The sequence below is a fragment of the Pan paniscus genome, chromosome 2 (assembly GCF_029289425.2).
Source record: "Pan paniscus chromosome 2, NHGRI_mPanPan1-v2.0_pri, whole genome shotgun sequence".
Classification (NCBI taxonomy): domain Eukaryota; kingdom Metazoa; phylum Chordata; class Mammalia; order Primates; family Hominidae; genus Pan; species Pan paniscus.
Genome location: NC_085926.1, coordinates 141,455,441 through 141,482,224, shown reverse-complemented (window position 1 = coordinate 141,482,224; position 26,784 = coordinate 141,455,441). Strand labels below are relative to the sequence as shown.

At 39.0% G+C, this 26,784-nt stretch overlaps 1 protein-coding gene across 2 annotated transcripts in view; it reads left to right on the top strand.

Annotated features, from left to right (window-relative positions):
- Positions 1–26,784, top strand: part of SLC9A9 (solute carrier family 9 member A9) — a 582,632-nt gene that overhangs the window by 270,115 nt on the left and 285,733 nt on the right. For both annotated transcript variants that reach the window (XM_003826509.4, XM_055110591.2), the window contains 2 exons: positions 2,393–2,498; positions 24,127–24,215. In XM_003826509.4, coding sequence (XP_003826557.1) covers positions 2,393–2,498; positions 24,127–24,215 — 195 coding nt within the window. The remainder of the gene's footprint in view (positions 1–2,392; positions 2,499–24,126; positions 24,216–26,784) is intronic.

Below are 26,784 nucleotides of genomic sequence, written 5' to 3'. Positions count from 1 at the left end.
GCCAGGTGTTGTTTAGAGTAGAGTAACAGCAACAAGGATAGGAACATTTTGTGAGTTTCTAGCATGTGCCAGAGCCTTTCTATGCATCTCCTCATTTGAATCAACCCTGTAAAACAAGTTATTATCCTCCTCACCTTACACCCGAGGAAACTGAGGCTCAAGGAGGATACGTAGCTCACTCAGGATCGCATATCAGTAATAGTGAGCATGGTAATAATCACATCATCTAACATTTATTGAAAACGTTACTGTGTGCCAGCCATTGCCCTAAGTGTTTTGCATGGATTATCAGATAAGTTTTACAAGAACACTGGAAGGTAGATACTGTTACTATCCCAATTTTACAGCTAAGGAAACTCAGACAATTAAAGTTAAACAACTTGGCTAAGGCCAAACAACTAGGACATTTCAGGGCCAGGATTCAAACCCAGGCTTTTGGGCTCTGGAGGCTACACTAAGTGGAGAAACTAAAATCAGAATTCTTCTCTACCTGATGTGAGGGGAAGGTGTAACATATGTGAACAGGTTGATAAGGGAAGAAAAAATTCCTGGAGATTGGAAGTCTGGCATAAGATTGCATCAGATCTGAAAGAAAGGGTGTAGAGACGGAAGAAACAGGCTCAGTAACAGTGGTGACATCGATCGTGCAGTATTTGGTGGTCTTTAACAGGCTCTACAAACACAGGCTGTGAAGGAGATAAATGCTTACTGTTGTCCTCCTCACCTTCCTAACCACCTACCTATTTCATTCTGAGGCCGTCTCCTCGGGTTGTAGACCTCTGAGCTCTGCAGACCCAGAGCTGAACTAGTTTCTGGAGGAGATTGAAAGAAAAGAATGTTAGATAGCTGATTGCTATTTTGTTACTCACCTGCCCTGAACATTCTCTTTAAAACAAACTAGAAGAGGGAATTCAGAAGAACAGACCTCACTAGAAACAAAGACTTCCCTCTAAGTAACAAAAGGAAATATTGTAAAAGGATCTCAGGGCAGCCCATTCTTTACAGCAGATAAAGAATTGCTTCCAGATCCTTACTGATTCTATTTCCCAAAAAGATGTTTTACCGAAAAAAAAAAAAAAATTAATTTAGACCACAGTAGACAAGTTGCATATCACTTGTTACATGCCAGGCACTGTTCTGAGTACTTAACATATATTAACTAGTTTATAGACCTCTGAGGTAGGTGGCATTATTATTCTCGTTTTCAGACAGGAAAACTCAGGCACACAGTGGTCAAGAGATGTGTCCAAGTGAATACTGTGAATTTTAATCCAGGTAGAATTGGCTTCCAAATGCTACACTCCCAACCATGATATTATTCTGCCTTTGTGCTTTCTAAAACTTTACAAAACATGTTTAACATACTTCAGAACATTTTACTTTCATGTAGGATCAGGTATTATTCTCATTGTCAATTCACGTAGAATAGAAATGAGGCTCAGAGAGGTTAATTTTCTGCTGAGAAATCACACAGCCAGTCACTGGCAGAGTCAAGAATCAGAATAAAATGTTCTGTTCCAGAGGTCACACTTTTGCTCCCTGCTCCCCTGCTAAACATCTCTTAATGTGAAATTTTCTTTAGATTTTGTTCTAGCAGTATAAAAATGCAACACGATCACATCTCCTTATTTGTCAGGGCATTTTGTGCCTAATATTGACACAATTGCAACGTAACCCTTTCCCATTGATCACGTACTCCTAATCATCTCCGCATGATCCATTCTCTGCCCAACTTGAATCACTACTATCCCTTTGTTCTATTTGCAATTTATAGACCATTGACCAAGTGTCATCCTTGTCAAAATGAACCAATAATAATGGTTCATTAATAATGGAACCTATAAATAACATACCTTCTCCTTATCCTACTTATACCAAGAGGGCATGGGCAGCTTCCCTGTCACTGAATGTAACTTCTTCTTCTGATCCTACTTCCATCCCCAGGAGAGAAGACTCTACCAGGTGGTCTGCCCACAGACTGCACTCCCGAGGGAGCAGCGCTCCTTGCTACTGACATACTTGCAGCATCTCATCCCCCCACACTCTCCTTGGCTTTGTTTTTCCATGCCTGCTACACCTCTCCTGAGGGGTGCATCCCAAGGGATGAGGCTAAGCCCTCAGTGAGCTGAATTTATAGTCTTAGGAAGACACCTTTTTAATCTGAACACAGGTTTGAATTTTTACAGGCATGTTCAGCCCCCGGTGAAGCATGGAACTCGTGCTGGCCTTCAAAGTAGGTCCCAGTGAGAATTATGGCCTTCCAGTCAGGTCTGAATATCAGTTCTTTTACTTTGCTCTAGAGCTATCATCACCAGATCAGTTTTTATTCTCAGCCAAGAAGGAGATGTAGCTGTAAAAGCTGTTGTTGTTTCCCTTAACTTGTCTTCCTCACTTGACCAAATTTACCAAGCTGTGCGAGTTCCCGATGCTGGAAACCGGCCTGTTTTTCCTGCTTTCTTGGAGTGCCTTCCTGTCTGCCGAGGCTGCCGGCCTAACAGGTCAGTGCTTCATGCTGCACAGCCAACTGGATGTGTGAATATGTGTGTGGCTCTGGTGTGTGCCCCTCCCTGACCTAGCAGGAGGTGAAATGAAGTCTCTCTTAAATAGTGCATGTGAATAGTTTGGGTCAGAATCAGCCTCTCTTGGGTACGCTGGAGAGAAAAAATAATAGTAATTCATCCATTTTGTACCAAACAGCTTAATGGAACATCTCCTAAATGCTTTCCTCTTTTCTCCTGGCTGGACAGGAGGCGTGTTGAAGAGACTGATTTATAGTGTGATGGATGATTTTCAAACAGAAGTCTTCATTCAGAGTGTGAAAGGATACCCACAACTGCTTTGTAGAGAAGGGTGGTGGCTTTCAGTGGCTCTTAACAGTAGGTTTCAATGTAAGCAGGCTCTCTAGGGTAGGCACATCTCCATACACGTCGGTGGTTGAGATCTTCACATATGTTCCACGGCAGGTAGGAAAACAAACAGCCAATGTGGTGGCTGTACAGTTTAATGTCTCTTACCACAGAAAGTCTATAGAGAGAGTCCTCTAAGGTGGAACAGTTGATAGAAAGGGGGCAGTTCGTTAGACCCAAGGGCTGCAGATCCTAGGATCTGGATTGAGCAATTAGGTTGCCTTTCTGCAACCGTGAGGATTTGTGCTTGGGTTACTGCAACAATTGGGTGCTTTTCCATGCAGAAGAATCTCCATGGCTTCCAGCAAAATGTTAATGCTGTTTCTCTCCTCAAGCCACGTTCCCTGCTTCTCCCAGGTTTCAATCCTGGATCCCTTTCTGCTCGTTACATCTTAATGGACATTCGAATGGTAAGAATCCTTCGTAACTGGTAGCAAGGTATACCTCCCTCGGTGTTTGCATTTTAATAGGTGATACTTTAAGTCTAAATAATAAATAATAATAAAAGTTGACATATATTGAGGGTGTACCATGAGCCAGATGCTGGCCAGCTGTCTTTCATAGATGATTTCATTAATTGATAGAAAGATTCAAAAGTAAAAGACTATGCACAGTTTACTCAGCCAACAGTAAGTGATGGAGTGGGATTTAAAACCAGGAAATTCAATTTTAGAGCCTGGGTTCTGGGGGACCACGCATTTCTACCTCAAATGAAACTCCATCTGTGAAACATCAAGCAGACCTCTAAGGGTAGGTAGGAAGGAAATAGTTGGAGCCCCAGGCAACTGCCTGGTTCAGTTGCTCCTTGGCTGGTCTTGGCTCTCCTGTGAATGCCATGGCAAATCTTTTTAGTAATGAGAACCTATTGCTTTAATCAGCTGGCCCAACTTACTCAGAGCCACACAGTCCAAGCTATTCCCGTTGGCTTCACGGGTGTTTGCTGCCAATACAGAAAGCCACCCACCAGTTCTCATGACACTATAATCAAGACTACATTACTGGATTCCACCCTACCAGGCCTTTGTATCTAAATTATTTCAATACAAAGTCTGTTATTTTAGTGCATTGCAACTTTATTAAGGAGGTAGCTGGAAAGCTTATGCATTTCAGAAAAAAACAGTAGCCATGTCCCTTCAGTGAAATAATGTAGGCAAATCATTTACATCACAGTCATTCAAAAAACATTAGTTCCCTTTCTTCCACATTCTGTATTCTATTCAAGTTTAACTTATAAAATGATCCAAGTAATATTAATAATAAGAAAAAATATTTGACCTTCTAGAAAGGTAAGGAAGTATCTTAACTCACCTAATATTTTTTAATCTACTGTTGGATGTTATAATAAACACACGCACACACACACACATACACACACACCATTGCCTAAGAATTGTCAATTTGTGTAAAATTGTCTATTTCCTTGTCCATTTCAGCAAGATCTTCTTCTATCAACTACATTAAAGGCTAAGATCCATGGGAAACTGAACAAATTGCTAGTTTGCTTGATCCTTGCTCTTTCACACCCTTTCAACCTGATATCCTTACTGAGCTGCCATACAGACCACCTTCTAAGGAGCCAGCATCATGGGATGGGTGAATATGGGTGTGAACCTCAGTAACAGAAAGATCCAAGTGTCCATGGCTGTACCGAGGGGCAGACTCACCCCCGAGTAGTACACTAGATTTAGGCAATGTGCCTAACAGACATTTGCTACAAACCAAATTCTAGGTGTGAGCATTTTGTATTGCCAAAGACCAAGACCGCTTAGTCCAAATTACTTATGTGTTTGTTTGTTTATTATTTAATCCTTGCCTATTTCCAAATTGGATTTGTGACAACTCACAACATAAGCCATGCACATCACAGGACCATTTAGTTGAGGGTAAACACTCAAGTGCTCTGGGACAGAATTTTTCTGCAAAATTAGGCAGCTGTTCATTGCTGTGGTTTGGCAATAAATATAGCTCTGAGCTTTCTGGCAGTCAAAGCCAAAAGGGGAACATGATGAGTTATATAGGAATAATACAGCATTATTTTTTTTAAAGTCATGCTTATTAAAGTGGGCAAACTTTATTTTTCATACTAAAATTTTAGGGGAATTTATCACATGCATCTGTATATAAGGGCCTTTGAACACCAGAATGGACAGTGTATTTAATAATAATTTTAGGGAAAATGGAGGTTCATTCTTCATATGGTCATTTCTCATATCAACTTTCAATAAAACCTGAGGGTGTGGCATCAAATTATAATTCTGTAATTATTTCCATGTAATAATAAAATCATTTTAGTTCTAATGCACAGGTAAACTAATATGATACAAATCTAAACATCTAGAAAACTTAAAAAAAGATTTCTGAATGAATAGACAACAATGAATATAGTAAACTAAAATGGAAAGGGCTATTAAATAGTTTATGAGTAGCTACAGAGGTAACCAGCAATCGTGGAGCCTTGTATGGGTTCACTAACAACACATAATGTAGCTCCTAGAGATAGTATTAACATGGAATGATTTCTCAGCAGAATTCCCCAGGCCCTGACCTTTCAAAGTGGGCCCTCAAGAACATCCGTCTAGTGAGCAGGGCTCTCGGCCGCCTACCTATACTTCACTCCTTTTATTGGTTTCAGAAATTGGGATTTCACATACAATTCTATTTGAAAAAAAATGTTCTGCTACTTTAAACAAAGCACATCTGTTTTTAAATATATTTTATTTTTTTCATACACCCAAGGTAATCCATACTCACTGTAGAAAATTTAGAAAATGCAGATTTACAGAAGGAAATAAATTTAGAATCACTTATATTCTTATTGCATGTTAATAACAATTGTTAATATTTGGCTATGTCAAGCTAACTATATATATATAATTATACACACATATACACTTAAATATGCCTACCTAAATATACTCGTGCATGCATATATCTATATATTTCTTAAGTAACTTGCTTTCTTCATTCAACAATTTATAATGAAAAAAATGCCATGAATGGAGCATTAAAAAATTTATAGTGAATGTTTTCCAAAACATTCAATACTCCATCATATGAACTTGACATAATTTATTGTAACAACCTTTTGATTATTTACAGGTTTTAATATTCTTATTATTACTGCAATGATAATCTGTATAGCTAGAGATATAAATTTTTATTTATATAACTGCCTGAAAATAAAATGTCTGGTTTAATAAAAAACTAAAATTTAAATTTTTGGAGAAATTTGTCCAAATTGTCTTTTAGAAAATTTGTATCCCCTTGCACTCCCACCAGCAATCTGAAAGCAAGCTCATTCACTCACGTCTTCACCACCCCAAATCTTATTAATCACTGCTAATTTGATAATCAAGTTCCATTTTCTTCGGGTTTACATTTATTATATTTTTATGAAGGAGAAGCTTTTTTAATTACAGGTCATTGGCTGTTTGTATTTCTTCTTTGGTGAACTACCAGTTTATGCCCTTTGTCACTTTTTTGTTGTTGTTAACTGTTTTCGTGTTGAGATGCTTAACTTTGTCACATTGTAGTTCAGTTACTCTTTATCTATAGAGAAAATTGGCTAGGACCAATGATGCATTTCTATAATCCCAGCACTTTGGGAGGCCAAGCAGGGAGGATTGCTTGGGCCCAAGAGTTCCAGACCAGACTGGACAACATAGTGAGACCCTGTCTCTACAAAAAAAAAAAGTATCTGGTCATGGTGGCACACACTGTGGCCCTAGCTACCAGGGAGGCTGAGGCAGGAGGATTGCTTGAGCCCAGGAGTTCAAGACTGCAGTGAGCTATCACATGACTGCATTCTATTCTGGGCAACAAAGAGATACCCTGTCTCCAAAAAATAAAAATAAAAAAGAAAAGAAAAGAAAATTAACCTTTTGACTGTCATATAGGCCATAAATATTCTCCAATTTGTGCTTGTACCTTTTAACTATGTTCTGTTTTGTTCGTTTGGGTAAGGGAAAGGGGTTGGCATAGGCATTTTCAAGTTTTATGTGGTTAATTGTATTGCCTCCTTAGAAAGCCCAAGTGAATGATATGTCCACAAACTTAGCAGCCTAAAAAATAATAAAAAAGAAAAAATATATAGAAAACCCAAGTGTTTCTTAATGATAGTGTATAATTTCTTTTAAAAGTTGTTTGATTTTGTTTTTGCATCAGAAACAAACTGGAATTTGTTTTGATATGAGGTGTGGGGTATAGTAGCGATTTGATTTTCTTCCCAGATGATAAGTCACTTGTCCTAACACCCATCAACTTTTGCCTATTTAAAATGTCTATGTATGTGCACATACATGTATGTGTATGTGTATCTGTATGTTCTGGGCTTTCCATTGTTCCACCAAATGTTTGATATTCACGGTGTCAATTATTTCAGCTTCATGGTTTATTTTAATATCTAGTAGGTCAGTCTTTCACTCCTCTTCCCCATATTCAAAAGTTCCTTTGCTATACCTGTATATTTATTATCCCTGATGGACTTGGAGATAACAGGTTCCAAACAGAAAATAATTTTGGAATTATAATGGGGGTACATTAAATTTTTAGATTAATTTGAAGAGAAATGGCATTTTTATAACATCAAGTCTTCCCACCCAGGAATATGTTATGACTCTCCATTTATTTGAGTCTTATTTTACGGCTCTCAGTAAATTTTTACAGTTGTCTTCACATTAGACCTACAAATTTCTTGTTAAGTATCTTTTTAGCAGCTACTTTATATTTTGGGGTGCTACAGTAAATGGGAACTTCTTTCTTTATAGTTTCTAACTGGTTATTGTTTGTATCTGTGCATCTAGATTGCACCGCACTATTTGATTTATTCTCTGTAGCTCTAAAGTACAAAATTAGAGCTGATGGAGAATTAGTATTAATGGGCGGAAGTTAGACTATCAAGTTCAGGAGGGCTTTGTCAGCACCAAAAGAATGTCTGAAGCATTGTAGGCACAAAATAAATATCGTTTGAGCAGTGGAATGAATAATTTTCACTCACAAAAGAAAAAAGTTTCAAAACCTGAATAACAGATCACTTTATAAGGTAGTAAGTGTTCTGTGCCCAATAATATTCCTACAGATTTTACACATCCACTGGTCCAAACATTTCACAGCAGATCCATACGTCAAGTAAATGATATCTCATAAATTGCATTAATCTGTAACCTTATTTTCCCAATTATTAAGTTAAAAAATCAAGACATATAGGCATGAAAGGAAGAGCTCTGTCTAGAAGAATGTGGTGGACATGTGTTGGTTCTGGCTGTCCCAACACATTCTCACTTCCACTGGTAATAGCATCCTAATGTTTCTTAGGAAACTACCCCCGACTCCAATGGATAACATCTTCTAATCAACGTGTCCCACCCTCCCCTGACAAAGAGAATTAGGACATCTGAAGCTAGGACAACTAGACACTCTTCCCCTGGTATGTAAAACTTTAGGAGGGAGAGAGGAGGATGTATAACTGCTGGCACCTCCTCAATAGCAGAGCCCTATTGAGACCCTCTATTTATTTATTCCTGCCACCAGATCCCTGGAGCAGCCATGATGCCTCCTTTCTAAGAGCTATCACACTTCCTTCCAATAAATTCCTTTCTGATTATGCTAGCCAGAGTCTGTTTTTATTACTTGCAAACAAAGAAATCTAAATGGTACAAAGGAAGGAATAGTCCATGAGGTATTTCAACAAAAGAAATTGTATAACTTTGTGACAGATCAGAAGGGAAGACAGTCTCAAAGACGGCACAGCCTCTAGGCTAGGATACTTGGGACCATCTTATGCCAGGTGCATACTGATAAACGAACAAAAAGAATGAAGCTTTTAAAGACAGTTTGCAGTGTTCATTATCCTTTCCAATTCAGCTTCTTACCAGATTCATCATGAACACTTCAGTGTAAGCAGCTTGCTCATTAACACATCGCCTGCATTCACTTTCAGTTGTTACTAATTTGATGATGATCATTTGATTTATTTTGATCATCTTTTGCTTCAAGGGCCACATTTGCAGCCACCTCATCTCAGTCTCTTGGAAATTGCACCTGCCAATGTTCAATAGTCACATACAAGAACTTGGTTTTATGGAAACAAGTGGCTTTTAGACATGCAAATGAAGGCTGGTGTTTCTATTACCCAGAAATCTGAATCTCTGCTGCTTGAAATATACAAGTACATTGAGAAAACATTTATTTGGGAAGATTGGGCAGAATATAAAATGCAAGTGAGAAGTCTTTATAGAGGATGAGAGTATGTACAGAGAAATGGACATTAGGGACTTCTCACAAATCCAGAGAGCATAGAAAGAAGAGAACATATGTGGATGTGTCTGCCATACTTACAAAATCAGCCACCGAGGCATGTGTCTCTGGCTTCTGGATCTTCAGCTGACTTGCTAAAGGATTGGAATAAGTCATCCTATTAATTGGCATCTCTATTTTCCTTACTGCTAAAGTCAAAGGAATTTATTGCTTTGTAATAGAAGGACATTGTACACATACAGAATGTGGCTTTTGGGTAAATACATGACCCTAAGGAATTCTCTCCGTGAGGTACCTGGTATACACGACTACCTAATTTTGGATCAGGTAGAATTTTTCTTGTGCAGAGGCCTGTTTTCTAAAAGTCATTAGGTTACTGAGCCATTATTTTTAAATGAATATTGAAAATACTTCAGCAGTATTATTTATAGCATATCTCTAATGGAATTGAATCCTGTCACAGAAGCTGCTTTCCAGTTTATAAAGATAACCGAAAAGCACAGCTGGACAGGTTGTTTGAAAATTCATTTTTATAATCTGTTTCCCAGCTGAGACTTTGGGGGTCAGGTTTTCGCCAGAAGCAAACTTTCAGGGACTGTCATTAAACACCCAAAGAGTAAGATGTCTAATGGCAACATTGACACCACGTCTAATGATTTCCCTGCTTCCAGGCATTGCTCTAATAAAGACAGCTTCCATTTTTAGATTCCTAGGGCAATTTTATGTTCATTGGAGGCAGAGGAGGGGGAAGAGGGCCACTGGCATATCTCATTTTCTCATACAAAAGGTTAAACAGTATAGAACACTATTTACTCAGCTTAGAATGACTTCCATTTAAGAAAACAGCCATCCAGAAATATGAAGAAAAAGAAGTCCTGATTATTAAGTAATGGGGCTGGGCTTTCTAATCTGATTCTAGAGAGTAAATGACTCTTAAAAAAAAATGAAAGTGTGGAAAGTTAAAAACAAGTAACACTCTGGCCTATTCATTAAGGAATTGACCAAGGTGTCTGAAAGAAAGAAGTGCTCAGCACATGCAAGTTGTGTTTACAACACAAACAGTTAAATCATCTCAATCCCTTCCCCTAAGCCTGTTCTCCTATTGGCCTCAAATCACAAGGGCCTAATTACATTGCCATGATAGGAAAAGCTGCACTTGGAACTCAGGTGCTATGTATTTGTCAAGTCAGTTCTTGAAAGGCTTTTGTAGAGTAAGCAGTGAGGGAAAAGGGGAACTTGAGAAAGTCTATTTTGCAATAGATAAGGAGGAGAGATTTCCAAATGAAATGACTATTACTGGACATGTTGAGATTTCACTTGTCTGAGTAAGTAAGTTGGCTTATTACTTCTCATCTCATCATTTCTCACTTGGGCAAAAATTGTTTTCAAACCCTTAAGAAGGCTTTTAGCTCAGAGGTGAATGTGTTCCATTTGGCTTGCCACTGATGCACTGCATGACTGGATGGGAAATGCATTTCTGGAGCTCAGTAAATAAAACAAATCTCCAGGAGGGGACTTAGTTTGAATTGTTTCTCAAAACAAATCTGGCCAGTTTTAGCTTCCAAATATGTGTCATTAGCCAACATCTCTTACCTTAAAACTGGTTTGCTTTCATATTGACAGAACCAGGTGAATCCAACTTAACCAACAATTCACCAACAAATGAGGTGAAGTGAGTGTTTTCCAAGCTGGAAAAAAAAAAAACAAAACCCTGAGGCTCAAAATATTAGGCGTTCAAGCTTCAGAAATAGTGCCTACAATTCTCAAGGGGATTAGTTAACCAGCACACTGAACCAAAGACAAACATGCAATGATGCCATCTCAATAAACACAGGTGTAAAGTATGTCTTCTCGCATAATAACTCATTAACTCACACCTGCACTTCCTTGAACCAAATAGCTCTTCATTTCAATATTCAAACAACCTGCATAGATAGCTAAAGCAGTGGACAAATTTACCCCTCCTTTCTTCATTGTAAATGTTTTCAGTCATTATTTAACAACTCTTCATGGTGCCAGGAGTCATAGAGAAAAAGGTAAAATTATTTCCCAAGAACCCATATTCTGCATAGGCATGTAGAAAATTGTCAGAAGATGGCACAAATAACATGTGGATGCAGAAGAAAAAGGAGTCAAAGATAATTCCCGGGTTTTTTATGTCCGTTGGGTCAGTGGTTGATTTCACCAAAATGGAGAATACAAGTGAGTGAATACATGCGCCAAAAGGAGACACAATAATCAGTTCATTCCAGGACCTTCAGAATTCCACACAAGGGTAGAATATTCACATGGAAAAGTACAGTGGGCAACTGGCCTGGACTTCTGGGGTGAGATTGCTGATCACAGATTTAGGCAACATTGATGTAAATGTGTTAGCTGACTCCAAGGAAATGGGAACTAGAAAGAAACCAGGGTAAGGAGGGTAAGCCTAATGAACAGCAAAACTTGAGGTGCCATGCCAGGGATCTAAGCAAAATAGGTCTTTCCTTCTTCTCCAGACCTCAAGATAATTTGCATAAGTACTCATTACTATGTTATGAAGAATTTACATAGAGGATATTTTTAAACAAAAATTTCTAAACCTGGCAACATAGATTTGAAGTAACACTTAAGTGCATATCTATATACTCAGCATTGGAGGAATCAGAAATAATAACATAGATTCATGCTGTTTTCTATATTGATGTTCTTATATTCCACAGATGCATTATTAATCTGCCAACTATGGAGTTGCCAAATATGGTGAACTAGATGGTAATTGTACTTTTTGGAAAGTTGGATACTTTCATATTGCCTGAAGGAGTTTTCCATTTTGTTAAATCTTTGACTTCTCAGTTCCAGGTTCACTTTCAGTGGTTGTAGGAAACCTGTCAGAAATGTCTCTTTTTACTAGATCAAAAATAAATAAAAGTGTGGCATGGAAAAATAACCCATCAACCTCTTAAACCCCTCAGAGGACCATCTGAGTGCAAGACACATTTCTTTTTCTTTCTTATTCATTCTCTTTCTGTGTTCTGGTGATATAATCAATATTCCTGTCCAAAAATGCAGTATTCTGTAGTCTTAGAAACTCTTCAAGTCTGCATTTAATGTCAAGGTAAAGCGTGCTTCATGTGACAGACACTTATTTTCTACTTCTGTATCTGACGGCTTCATCAACTTTTAATGAGAAAAGAATTCTGGAGTAATGTTATCAGAAGCAGAGGCTGTAGGTGACATACTCTTGAATACGAAAATTTAAATATTAGAAGACAACGGACCCTGCCAGGAATAAATTCATATAAACATTTATTCGTATGTAAGAATTAGGATTAATCTCCTTGTGTTCTCTTTTCAAAGCACATAAACGTTTCTTGAAGTAGAAGTTCATTCCTTTGACAGATGTGTATTTGAGTACCTGACGTGTGCTGGACACTGCTGTGGGTCAGCGATAAGACAGCAGGTCAGGAACCCAGCTCTTGAGGAGATAGAGGTCAAGAGGGAGACACTGGGCAATCTAGTTGACAGGAAGTCAAGTGAAGCTGTTAAACCCCATGCAATTCTTCAATCCCAAGTATGCAGACCTTGAAGCAAAGTAAAAACTGAACCATTTATATTACAGACATTTATAATTGGAAGGTGCTGAGAGGTCATCTAGAGCAATGCTTGCCGGAGTTTCTTGACCCTTATTGGCAACAAATAGATTTATTATGTAACATATGCTTATATATTAATTTTCATTTTTTTGCCCACAAGGGTAATTATATTATGTTAGAATATACAAAAGTGCTAATTAAAATTATGATGATCTTACGTTTTCTTCTCCCTTCCTTGGATTGTCTTATATACCCCTACTTGAAAACCACTAAACAGACTACCTTCCTCAATTTAGTGAGGAGAAAGCAATGGACGAGGCAATGCATTTAAATTGCATCAGTCATCAAACTAGCAAAGTGACTGAACTATGACCAGATAGATCCTATGTCTTCTGACTCCCAGTATTGCACATTTTTTCTTACATAATTTACAACCACACATTGAAGTTTGATCATATCAACAAGTAAATAGACATAGTATATTTAGTAGCACTAATGCTTTCTGAGAGGGTCCAGAAGTGGAAGTCATGGAGAACAGTATAAATGGTACTGTGTTAAACAAAAGGACTTAATTGTTCTCTGAAAATTGAGCTCTCTGGAAATAATTTACTTGCCAGCAGAATCTTTATTTTTCCCCAAGAAGCATAGATCTCCTCATGCTGTTTCCTAAATTTCTTTGCTTGCCAATTAACTTGAATTTAACCGTGTGCCTCTTTGTGGTTTTTCAAAATAGTTCTTCTAGATACTATCAAAAAGTGTTGGTTCTAGTTCTTATCCAAAATTGTGTAAATGAGTCCCTGCAGTCAATCCTTTGGGCTCTTGCCCACCACTGAAATCTCACTGTACGAACACTGAAAGGCAGTGTTCCTCACAAACATGAGTCAGATGCTCTTATTATTTTTTGTAGGCCACCTCCTGATTTCTTTCAGAGTCCTTTATTTATTTTAGGTCCCAGATATTTTTGAGCATGACCCACTCCACATGGACCCAGATGTATGTAGTTGAGTCCATTCATCATTGCTGCAGGGCCTCATATGTCCAATTTAAATCTAAGATCTTGGACATGTAAAGTAAGAGTTGCATTTAAGGATTGCTTGTTTTTCCAGCAGAGATGGAAACAGAATGATCAGATTTTATTTTTATTGGGAAAGAAAATGAAGAAATACTTTGCCAGCAGAGGGTAGACATACTAGATATTTTATATTTCTAATTTTATGTATACTAGGCCTAACAAAACATGCAGGATAAATACCTTAGTGCTTATAATAGTTTGACAATTAAGCATAGAGTTTATTAGTTGTTTCTCCTATTAAGTTTTGTATTCAAAAAATTTTTAAATTAATTCATGTGTATTTATTCCCTATCTATAATGGATTAAAGTCCAAGTGTGCTGGTAAAGTGCATGTTTCTCAGATATGCCCCGCAATCACCTGCCTCTTTCCCTTTGCTCTTACTGAAGTCCCTACCCATGAACCTGCACTCCCAAATTTTTCTCATCTCTCAAGACCCAAATGCCTCTGCCACTTTCAGGAAAACATTCCTCATCCCTGTCCCAGCTTTTCTAGCCTTAAAGAAATTACTCCCTTTGAGAATTCCTTTGTTATCACCCACTATTCTACCAGTTTTAGATGTCTTTGTATATATCTTATCTCTGTTAGGAGACATAAAGCTGCTTGAGGCCTAGGCCTGCTTTATTCAGTCTTGTGTTCCTCATACCCATGGTCAGTGCTTTGCTCAGTATAGGATCTCAATAGATAACTAGCAATTGAGTGAGTAAATACCAGATACCAAACTCACTCATGTAAGTCTGGTAGCTTAATTGTGACATTACTGAGAATTGTCTAAGTTTAGATTACTAGGAATAGCAAGCACATATCTACCTGCTTTCCTTGATGCAGGAGTTAAAGGTGAAGAGAAGACAACAAAGGTGAAAAAGGGCATAGAATGTGCAAAGCTTGTACTATCCCCCAGTCACTTGTTAAATAGGAAATGTTGCTGTATTTATCCCTGAAATGAGTTTCTCCAAGTTATTCCTTCTTGTCTTCTTCCTTTCATCTCCTAATATTTATGGCAAAACCTTATGTTTACTTAAGAGTATTGAGTTTGTAAAGCATTTTAATATCCATCATATTGCATTATATTAAAAACAGACCGTGAGACAGGTAGCCACTAGCCAGATGAGAAAATTAAGTCTCAGTAGGGTGAAGCTATTGGCCAGCATCACCCGTGTTATGCCTGTAGCCATGGCAAGAGAATGGCAGCCTGTGAAGCATGGAGGCCCAAGATACCACAGGGGCTGAGAGGTGTGGACCCTACTCTTACCGTGCAGCTCTTTATTTTAGTGGCCAAGTCCTCTTTTTCATATATTCTTTTTGGCTACTTTTTCATTTTTCTTGGTTAAGTTTTTTCTGCTTACATTGGGTCTATTTTTATGCCCCTTGTCCAGTTTCTTGAGGTAAATAATCTACTTATTTTCAATCTTTTTGTCCTGATAAAATGCACAGAAGACTATCAATTTTCCACTAAATAATTATTTGGTTTTTATCCCATCGGTTTTGATAGGGTATGTGGTATAAACTTATTGTTATCCTATTTCTAAATAATCTAAAATTTCACATTTGATTTCACCTTCAACTCAATTTATTTACTTATTTATTTTGAGATGGAGTTTCACTCTTATTGCCCAGGCTGGAGTACAATGGCACAACCTCAGCTCACTGCAACTTGCACCTCCTGGGTTCAAACAATTCTCCTGCCTCAACCTCCCAAGTAGCTGGGATTACAGGCGCACACCACCACGCCCGGCTAATTTTTGTATTTTTAGTAGAGACGGGGTTTTGCCATTTTGACCAGGCTGGTCTCGAACTCCTGACCTCAGGTGATCACCCTGCCTCAGCCTCCCAAAGTGCTGGGATTACAGGCGTGAGCCACCGCATTTGGCCTCAACTCAAATTTTAATTAGAAAAATGCATTTGAAAGTCTCCAGTGGATACATTTATTTAGCCTATGCTTTTTTGTTAATTTTCAGTCTTATAACATTGTGGTAAAAAATATGACAGCCTTATAACATTGTGATCAAAAGATGTGATTTATTTGTTTCCTTTTTTTTTTTTGAAGGAAAAAGTTTTATTCAACTTTTTGGTGGTAAAGTATATCATCAATTTTATTTTATGTAATTTTTTCACATTCCAATATTGTTGGGATGAAAAGGAAATAATTTTAAAGTAAAGTAAAAAAAAATTAAAACCTCTCAGATTTTCTTGATAATAATTACTCTCTGAAACTAAAATGGCTTCACAGAACCATGTCAATTCTGGAAAGCTAGGAAAAGAAAACCAAAGAATAAAACACAAAAATATAATTTTAAAACATTTTTTGAAATTAGCAAAAGATATTTATAAGCCAAAAAAAAGTGTAACAAAAATTGTGCTACTCCTTTGAAGATGTCTTATAATTGTTCCAAAATGCTAAGAGGTCAAGAATAAGGGAAAAATATCTTTTGGGGACATACAAGGTCAGAGCCAACTCTTAGCAAGGGTGAGTTGATACCTAGACCCAGACCGTTAGGGAGAGACTTGCTCCTCAAAGTGTGGTCCAAGGGCCGGCATCATGGACATCCTCTAATAGTATAAAAATGCAGAACTGGGGGCTCTACCCCAAACCTACTGAAGGAGAATCTGCATTTAAATCCCCAGGTGATTTGGTGCTCAGATGTACATTAATACCCAGAGTCCTGAAATCATTGCCTTGTGGATTCTTGGGCCACAGTTGCACTTCCAGATGTGGTCAAGTGGCTTCTGATATATGGAGAGGACAGTGATATAAGCTGTAAATTAAGCAAAGCCTGGGAGTGACAAGAACAGGCAAGGCAAAGTGGTAAGAAACAGCAGTAAGAGAGAAGGAGAGAGGGAGTGGGTTCCTTTGTGGGGTGAACTGCTCTGTCGCTTGGGCAGAGTCATCCGAACTCACTATTTTCAATGCCCTTTGATCTGAAGGTTTGTGTTCTAGAGATTTAAAAATATCCTTTTCTACATGGAGAAGACTTTTGGAGTTTCTCTTTAAACCTCATAGCTTATTTGAAAAAACTAAGTTCTTATGAGTAGAAGATATGGTAATAATATATTTTTAAATTTTACTTTAGAAGACTTGTTTGAAATTGAAACAATTTTGAAAGCCTATAAGCTTATCTTGTCTTCACTTATTGAGAAAATTGGCCTCTATTCAAAATGCTTAAAGGTTTCATTTAGAACCAGTGTTATTTCTTTGACCTTAAAAAAACACACAAAGACTGAATTGAAGGGTTCATCCTAGTGGATTAATGAAGTAATACATAGGAAAATGACAGGCCTTCAGAATTGGAGGAAATCCAGACTTTAAGAAAAGAATCCTTTCTACAACAATGCTGGCAGATAATCTTTCAGCTTAAACGTATGATAGGAACGTCTTACACGTCGCAGTAGCTACTCTACCATAGGATAGTGCTTGTGTTTTGGAAGGATTATGGGATTGGGAATTGGAAGACATAAATCCAAGTCTGGGCTATGCCTCATTAATATTTCTAGGTCTAACATATTTCTCTCTCCAAACCACTTGTTCCAATATAAAGGCTGTGTATTATCCATTCTCACACTGCTATGAAGAAATACCCAAGACTGGGTAATTTATAAAGAGAAGAGATTTAATTGACTCACAGTTCCACATGGCTGGGGAGGCCTCAGGAAACTTACAATCATAGCGGAAGGCACCTCTTCTCAGGGCGGCAGGAGAGAGAAAGAGTGCAAGAAGGGGAAATACCTGAATCTTATAAAATCATCAGATCTAGTGAGAACTCACTATCATGAGAACAGCATGGGGGAAACTGTCCCTATGATCCAATTACTTCCCACCAGGACCCTCCCATGACACATGGGGATTATGGGAACTATAAGTCAAGATTAGATTTGGGTGGGGACACAGCCAAACTATAACATTCTGCCCCTGCCCCCTCCCAGATCTCATGTTCTCACATTTCAAAACACAATCATGCCCTTCCAACAGTCCCCCAAAGTCTTAACCTATTCCAGTATTAACCCAAAAGTCCAAGTCCAAATTTTCATCTGAGACAAGGCAAGTCCCTTCTGCCTATGAGCCTGTAAAATCAAAAGCAAGTTAGTTACTTCCTAGATACAATGAGGGAACAGGCATTGCATTCCAAATAGGAGAAATTGGCCAAAACAAAGGAGGTACAGGCCCCATGCAACTCCAAAATCCATTATGTCAGTCATTAAACCTTAAAGTTCCAAAATGATCTCCTTTGACTCCACATTTCACATCCATGTCAAGCTGATGTAAGACTTGGGCTCCCACAGCCTTGGACAGCTCTGACCCTGTGGCTTTGTAGGGTACAACCCTGTCTCAGCTGCTTTCATGGGCTGGTATTGGGTGTCTGTTGCTTTTCCGGGTGCATGGTGCAAGCTGTCAGTGGATCTACCATTCTGGGGTCTAGAGGACAGCGGTCCTCTTCCTACAGCTCCACTAGGCAGTGCCCTAGTGGAGACTGTGTGGGTTCCAATTCAACATTTTCCTTCCATACTACCCTAGCAGAGGTTCTCCATGAGGGCTCCACTGCTGTAGCAAACTTCTGCCTGTACATCCAGGCATTTCCATATATCCTCTGAAATCTAGGTGGAGGTTCCCAAATCTCAATTATTAACTTCTATGTACCCACAGGCTCCACACCATGTAAAAGCTGGAGCTAAAGCAGTTGGGACACAGGGCACCATGTCCTGAGGCTGCACAGAGCACGGGGGCCCTGGGTCAGGCCCATTAAACCATTTTTTTCTCCTAGGCCTCCAGGCCTGTGATGGGAGGGGCTGCTGTGAAGGTCTCTGACATGCCCTGGAGACATTTTCCCCATTGTTTTGGTGATTAACATTTGGCTTCTCATTACTTATGTAAATTTTTGCAATGGTCTTGAATTTCTCTCCAGAAAATGGTTTTATTTTTTTCTATTGCATTGTCAGGCTGCAAATTTTCCAATGTTTTCTGTTTTGAGTTTTCTTGAATGCTTTGCTGCTTAGAAATTTCTTCCACCAGATACCCTAAATTATCTCTCTCAAGTTCAAATTTCCACAGATCTCTAGGGCAGGGGCAAAAATGCCACCAGTCTCTTTGCTAACGCATAGCAAGAGTCACCTTTGCTCCAGTTCCCAACAAGTTCCTCATCTGAGACCACTCAGCCTGGACTTCATTGTCCATATCACTATCAGCATTTTAGTCAAAGTCATTCAACAAGTCTCTAGGAAGTTCCAAACTTTCCCATATCTTCCTGTCTTCTGAGTCCCTGAAGTCTCTAGGAAGTTCTGAACTTTCCCACATTTTCCTGTCTTCTTCTGAGCCCTCCAAACTGTTCCAACCTCTGCCTGTTACCCAGTTCCAAAGTTGCATCAACATTTCTGGATATCCTTATAAAAACACCCCACCCCACTCGGTGCCAATTTACTGTATTAGTCCATTCTCACATTGCTATGAAGAAATACCTGAGACTGGGTAATTTATAAAGAAGAGGTTTAATTGACTCACAGTTCTGCAAGGCTGAGGAGGCTTCAGGAAACTTACAATTCTGGCAGAAGGCATATCTTCACAGGGTGGCAAGAGAGAGAATGAGTGCAAGCAGGGGAAACGCCAGACGCATGTAAAACCATCCGATCTAGTGAGAACTCACTCACTATCATGAGAACAGCATGGGGAAACTACCCCCATGCTCCAATCACTTCCCACTGGGTTCCTCCCCTGACACATGGGGATTATGAGAACCACAGTTCAAGATGAGATGTGATTAGGGACACAGCCAAACCATATAACCACATCACTTTTTAAAAATAACAATTCCAACCATAGGTACAACTGAAAAGAGGATGAGTTCCAGTTCTCTTGGATTTGGCACATGGTCTTGCCTGCCCCTAGTGTTCCTCATTGTCTCAGTTATGACAGCAAAGATACAAGTTGGATTTTATTTTCAAATGGAAAACTGTGGTTTCCAAGAACTATCAAAGTTTAGAAAGAGAAGATACCCACAAGAGAATATCAACGAGGATTGACTCAGAAAAAAAGAAAACGATCTGGCTATTGACAGAGTTTAATTCAGGAAATTGGGTAGAGAGTTGGTGGAGATCTCAAAAGGTACAAAGTGTGCATAAAGGTAACAGAGAGGTAATACTTACAGGAAGCAAGTGTGAACCCTAGGAGTAGGAAGAGTAAAGGGAAATGAATCTAGAAGCTCCTAAGAGGGAACCACTGGGCTAGGATCCAGAATTCTAAGGACACTGCCTGGCTGCCCTTTCTGAGGTGTATCATTGCTGAGATGAAGCTAGCAGGAAGAGCAGGCAAATAGGAAGAAGCAAGCCCTTCTCTCCTCCACTGGGTTCTAGTCACCTTCTGGCACTTCATACTGGCAGGATCCAACAGCACTGGCAAAGGAAAGCATGGTTTGTAGGGCCCCAGTGCCAGGATCACAGAGCCAGTAAAGATGCGTGGGTTTGGAGCTGAGACACTGGTTTGATGACTGGCACAAAAAGCACTTCTAGGCCCCTTGAGGGTCCCCCTCACCCTCTTTCTTACACACAAGAATCTGAGGTTCATAGAGTTTAAGAGAACTATCTAGGACCTCACATAACAGCTTCACAATTAGGACTCAGGCATGGGTATATAAAAACATAGTGATAATTAAAATGTTCTTTCATAAGGTAGAAAACAGTCAACTTTGAATTTGTTTCTGTGTTGGAGAATTTTATAGATAATAGATGAATTTAGATGAGACATTTTCAAAATGTGTTTGGCTTGTAAAAGTCATACTAATTACAGTAATTTGTGTGATTTAACTTATTACTAAGCTATGGAATTATGATTGTGTATGCTAATACTAAGGGTCAGATCAATTTTGTTGTTTTATTTTAATTACAACACCAAGCCTCTGGTCATGTGTGCTCATTCTCCACTGTTTGTTGTTTATATGACATATCCATCCACACAAGACTCAAAAGATATTTAGTAACAACATAGCCTGTTAGTTTTCTACTGGAGGCAAGGAAATGATAACCAATGCAGCCACTAGGGAAAATATTCTCCAATGATAAGCCCAGCTAGTTCAGAGAGATATGTAATCTTTTTCATAAAATCTCTGGCTAGTTCCTGGGATATCAGAAATATTTTTTAGATGGCTTAAGATCACCTTAAAACATTCACAGATGGTCTAATATAGGCAGAAAAGCACAGGAAGGCTATGGACTATTTGATCTCAGCTCTGTCACTTTAGAGGTGACCTTGAGTAAATTACTTTAGTGTCTTACTTGTTCAATAGAAATGGGAATGTTCACTTATTTATTCAACAAATACGGAGTGCCTACCATGTGCCTGGTACTGCTCTAATCATTAGGAATCAAGGAATCCCTCTGTCTTCAATGAGCTTTGCCTTGTGTTACAGTGTATTCGTCTATTTTCATGCTGCTGATAAAGATATGTTCAAGACTGGATAATTTATAAAGAAAAAGAGGTTTAATGGACTCAAAGTTCCACGTAGCTGGGGAGGCCTCACAATCATGGTGGAAGGTGAAAGGCGCATCTTACATGGCAGCAGACAAGAGAGATACGACAGCCAAGTGAAAGGGGAAACCCCTTATAAAATCATCAGATCTCATGAGACTTATTCACTACCAAGAGAACAGTATGAGGGAAGCTGCCCCCATGATTCAATTATCTCCTACCAGGTCCCTCCCACAACATGTGGGAATTATGAGAACTACAACAAGATGAGATTTGGGTGGGGACACAGCCAAACCATATCATGCAGGAAGGCGGAAAATAAACACATAAATATATAAAATATCAAGTAGCAATATATAGTACAGGAAAAAAATAAAGCAAGTAGAGATTGATGAGACTGAACAATTTGTACAGAGTGGATGGAGAAGACCTGTCTGCTCATGTAACATCTAAACAGATATCTGAAGGAGGGAAGGAGCCATGTGGATATCTGCAGAGCATTCCAAACAGTGGGACCTGGAAGGAAGTGCAAGGGCCCCTGGCAGAACATACTTAGAGAGGATATTGAAAGGTAAGGCGGTGGGGAGTGGTCAGAGAAGAGGTCAGCCAGTTGTGGGGAGTGGGGAAGGGGCAGGAAGAGATCTTGCAGGACCTTTTAAGCCACAGGAATCCATTACAAAGTTTTGAGCAAAGGCCAGACATGGTCTGACTAGTTTTTAAAGAAGCGTTATTGCTAGGGGCTACCATGGGAGGCAGGGAGGCCAGTTAGGAAGCTATCGTTGTAATCCAGGCCAAAGGTTATGGGGGCTTGGAAAGGGATGCTAGGGATGGAGATGTTGAGAAGTGTTTGGGTTCAAGGTGCATTTTGAAGGACAAGTAAACAAAATTGCTGATTTGCAGTGAGAGGTGCACTTAGGGTGGTCCCAAAGTTTCCCCCTGGGCAGCAAAAAGAATGGATGCTATTACTAAAAAGGAGAAGGCAGTGGGAGAGGCTGCTTAATCATTGTGAGCCTGTTGTGAGATAGTAACTCACTGCAGTAAATAAGAAGATGTAAATTAAACAAGCACTGTTCTTGGCCCACAGTAGGTATTCAGACAATCTTAGTCCCTTCCTTATCCTTTGTAACACTTCTTTGTTACCTATTCTTGTTCTTACAATGAATTTATTTGCTATCCATACACAGACACACCTGCCCTTTTATTCACTACTTCTCTACAGATCAATATCTAGTCAAAACAGTGAACAGGTCAGCAAAACCTCACCCAGAAAACCCCCAATAGACTACACACTAGACAGACATAGGTCACATTTTTAAATAAATAAAGAGAAATGATTTATGCCAAAACAGTATACAGGGTAATCCTCCTTGTGCTTTGAAGTACTTAGTGCTTCAGCACACTAAAAGTTTCCCTGGTATTTGTTGCTTTTTAAAATATAAATTCTGTGAATAGTAAAATAGTTTATAAGAATTTTTGCCTTAGAATTTCTGAAGAGATGCTAAGAAACTGAGAAGTTACCAAAAATCTGTTGAATTGCCTACTGAATAGATATTTCATGGTAAAATTTCCTACTTGTTTTATTCTTTTGTCTAAAATTTTGAAGCATAATGTTAAAAGGCAATAAGTCATGTAGATTTTACACATTTATGCAAATATGTGTTAGCAATGTTTTATCTAATGCTGACCTGAAAAATAACCAACATGTAAATAGAAGCATATAGTCTACATATTTTTTTAAAGCTCAGTTCTTTAAAATTCTTTGTTGCAGATTCACTTGAAATGTCAGTATTCAGTTCACATATCTCTATACTCTTAAGAATCATCAGCATTTAATTTATGAGTGTTTTTCGTTGGAAAGATTTTGCTGCTTAAAATTCAATTCAATCCCCTTGGTCTGAGTCAAGGAATACTTATATCTTTCATTTTTCCCAAAGCCCTCCTCTATGCCCAATTTCCCACAATTGAGCTAATCTTTAATCCAAAGTACACTGCAAGCTCCCACTGCTTCCCCACTCCAGCCCAGGGACAATAACACAGAGAATAACAGAGCCCAGGGACAGATAGCGTGTCGGTCTCATGGTCACTATTCCTCTGTCTCCAGAAAGCATCTAGTGTATGTGTGACTTCATGTACATTTAAAGCTGATATGTGGTTTAAAAAATAAACCCTGCAGATGTCAAAAAGCAACTGAAGGTCCACTGTTGGTAGGAAACACACACGAACAGATCAGTTTACTTTCAAGGAGTGAATGCCTTGGGTGTGTTCGGCAGCAGGACAGAGCACCCAGCCTTTCCAAAGAGGCACAGGAGCAAACAAGGTCTCCTCTCTCTTGCTTGGCAAGTAGGAGCATTGGCAGGGGCAGCAAAACCCTTGTGGATGTCTTAGGTTTGTCAGTCATAACTTTTAATACTAAATTATGGTATGACAGGAACCTCTTCAGGCTACTCAAAGTATACAGCGGAAAGCAAATATCTTTCAGAAAATATGCCAGTATTTAGTATAAAATCCAGCAAAGTAGTTGGCACTGGCTATGAAAAATCCGGGGTTGACTATGGAGTCTTTTGTTCATGTTTTCAAATATAACTTTTCTAGCTCATGAACAGGGACCCGTTTATCTCCAGGAAGAATCTACTTCTCATGTTTATTTAGAATCTACTTCTTAATGTTTTTCTTTAGGTTTAATCCTTCAGGACCCTGTTTAAACCCTGTTTAAAGCAAGTGCAAGATTTACCTAGGTTTCATTACCATGGTAACTACTAGCAGTTTTAACTGTACTGACACCAAGTCTATTTTCCAACTGGAATAGCCCTAACCTTTGACTTGGATGGAAAAGAAAATTGGTTTTGACTGATCTGTTTTTTTAATTTCAGGGATAGTTGCTGTTCTCTTCTGTGGAGTCACACAAGCACATTATACCTACAACAATCTGTCTTCGGATTCCAAAATAAGAACTAAACAGGTAAAAGAAAAAATTTACTACAGACTTGGTCTCTTTTCTCAGTGAAATGGTTATGTAGCAATTCTGGCAGTATAGTCAGAAAGAGTTTCATTAGTAAAGGAAGAATGTAAGCTTAAGGCTTCATTACGAGTTGGATATTTATAGATTTTTTTCCCTCCGGGATAACCATTAACAATTCTCTTGGTTAGCAAAAATATAGTTATAATAGTCTCTCCCTCCTGAGAGATGTTGAACTTAGACTGTCAGTCTTAAAGATGAAAGGCATACAGTTGGTAATAATTCACAGTCACTTACATCTAAAAGCATTATAAGGCATGTGAGATTGTGTAGTTATAGAGAAAGAAGGAAATGAAGAAAAAGAAGGAAGTGAGGTTTGGTCTTTAATTGGGTGCTTTTGATGCCAAGCAAACTCAACTGCCAGTTGTCACACAAGCAGAATATATCTCCCTTATGCCAAGAACACATCTGTTTGGATATTTCCACATAAACACACAGATTCTTTCCACAGACATTTGCTGCACAGCCACTCTGCGCCAAGCACCATGCTAGCTACTAGGAATACAAGAACAGATAGTTTATGGCCCTGCCTTCAAGAGGTTCATTATCAAGACTGTTTCTGAGGACACAGATGTGTAACAAACAACTTGCCACAATTTTATAAGTGTTGTCATAGAAATACCTCTATAGTGTGCATAAGGATCTTTAGTAGGACATCACCCTACAGTTAGGATTGAGAAAGTCAGGAGAAAGTTTCCAGAGATGATGCCCAACCTGGAGCTTGAAATATAAATAGAAGTTAACTAGGTAAAGATCTGGGGTCTACTAGAGGGTAGAAGGTAGCCACAAGGGCATTTGAGGCCAAGGGATCAGCATGAACAATATCTCTTGAGCAGCCAGTGGAAGCTCTGTAAATAGTTCAGCATGGCTTGTGAATGGGGCAAGGCTGAAGCAAGTGGGATACAGTGAGAGCAGAGACCAACTCATGAAATGACTTACGTATCTTGTGAAGGACTTTAGACTATAACCTATAGGTAATGGGGAGTGGCTTATATAACAGGAATGTATTGTCTTGGAGTTCTGGAGGCCAGAGTCTGAGATCAAGGTATTGGCAGGATAGCTCCTTTTGAGGGCTGTGGAGGAGAATCTGTTCTATCTCTCTCTCTCTTAGCCTCTGGAAGATTTCTGGAATCTTTAGTGTTCTTTGGCTTCTAGACACATCCACCCCAATCTCTGCCTTAGTGTTCATGTAGCATTCTCCCTGCATGCATGTCTACCACCAAATTTCCTCTTTTTATAGGGACACGGGTCATATTGAGTTAGGGGCTACCATACTCTGGTATGACCTCATCTTAGCTGATTACATTTACAATGACTCCGTTTCCAAATAAAGTCACATTTTGAGCTACTGGGGTTTAGGACTTCAACATATGAATTTTGGAGGAGCCCAGTTCAGCCCATAACAAGAAGTCACTGAAGGGTCCTAGGCAAAATAATTTTAAGATCATTGTAGTTCCATTTTAGGAATATGACTCTGGCAGACATGAGGAACATGGACCAAACAGCACTTGTATCAGTTAGCTTTTACAACCACACAACCCTAGTGTCATCCAACAATAATCATTTATTGATCACATACCTGCAAGCTTCAGCCATTTTGATCGGGGTTGGACTGGGTGCATCTGCTTGTACCAGCTGAGCTTGTGTATACGTCTGTTGGTTTTTGGGGGGCTCTATTCTAAAGTAGGCTTGACTGGTGGGCTTTGCTAGTGCCACATGTTTGTCATTCTTCTCCTGATAGAAAAGAAAGCCCCAGTGTTGAAGAAGTTACATTTCCATACTGTGCTTGTATCATATCTCCTAAATATCTCATTGGTCAAGGAAAATTATATGGCATAGTCCAGAGTCCAGAGGCCAAGCTGATCCCTGACCACAGTGGGAGAGCACTGCAAAGTTATATGGCAAAGAATGTGGACATAGGCAATGATGGAGAATTGGACTGAATGATGCAATCTAGCCCAAAATGCAAGTGGAGGTAGAGAGGTCTCTTTTAATAAACATGGTGATGCTGAGGACGTCTGATGTGATATTAGGGCAGTGGGAGTAGAGAAAGCAAAAGCAACCAAAGCAAAACCTGTAATTGACCAGAAATTCCTAAACAGGATTTCCTGAAAGCTTACTTTGAAGCCCTCCAGAATGAGCTATCACTTTCATCCCTCTTTGTCACATCCCAAGCTTGACTCTACCTCTACCTGCCCAGGGACTCTGCGAGGTCACCCTTCCCCTCTGCCTATCACCGCAAATGCCTCAGAGGAATCACAAGATGCAGTTACAGAAATCTTGAGGCCCCCTGAGCGAAACAAAAGAAAAAAGCCCCCCAAATAAAAACTGACACCAATATCCAGAAACCTCCAACATATAGTCTTTCAGAATCCTTTTAATTTTGAATACTACTAGCTTTCCCTAGGGCTTAAAGGGAAATGTCTTGGGCTGTTTTTTTCCTAACCTCTTTTGGTTCTCTGAGCATATTTGTATTCTGGGAAGCTGAACCCTGTTTAGGGACTTGCACTTT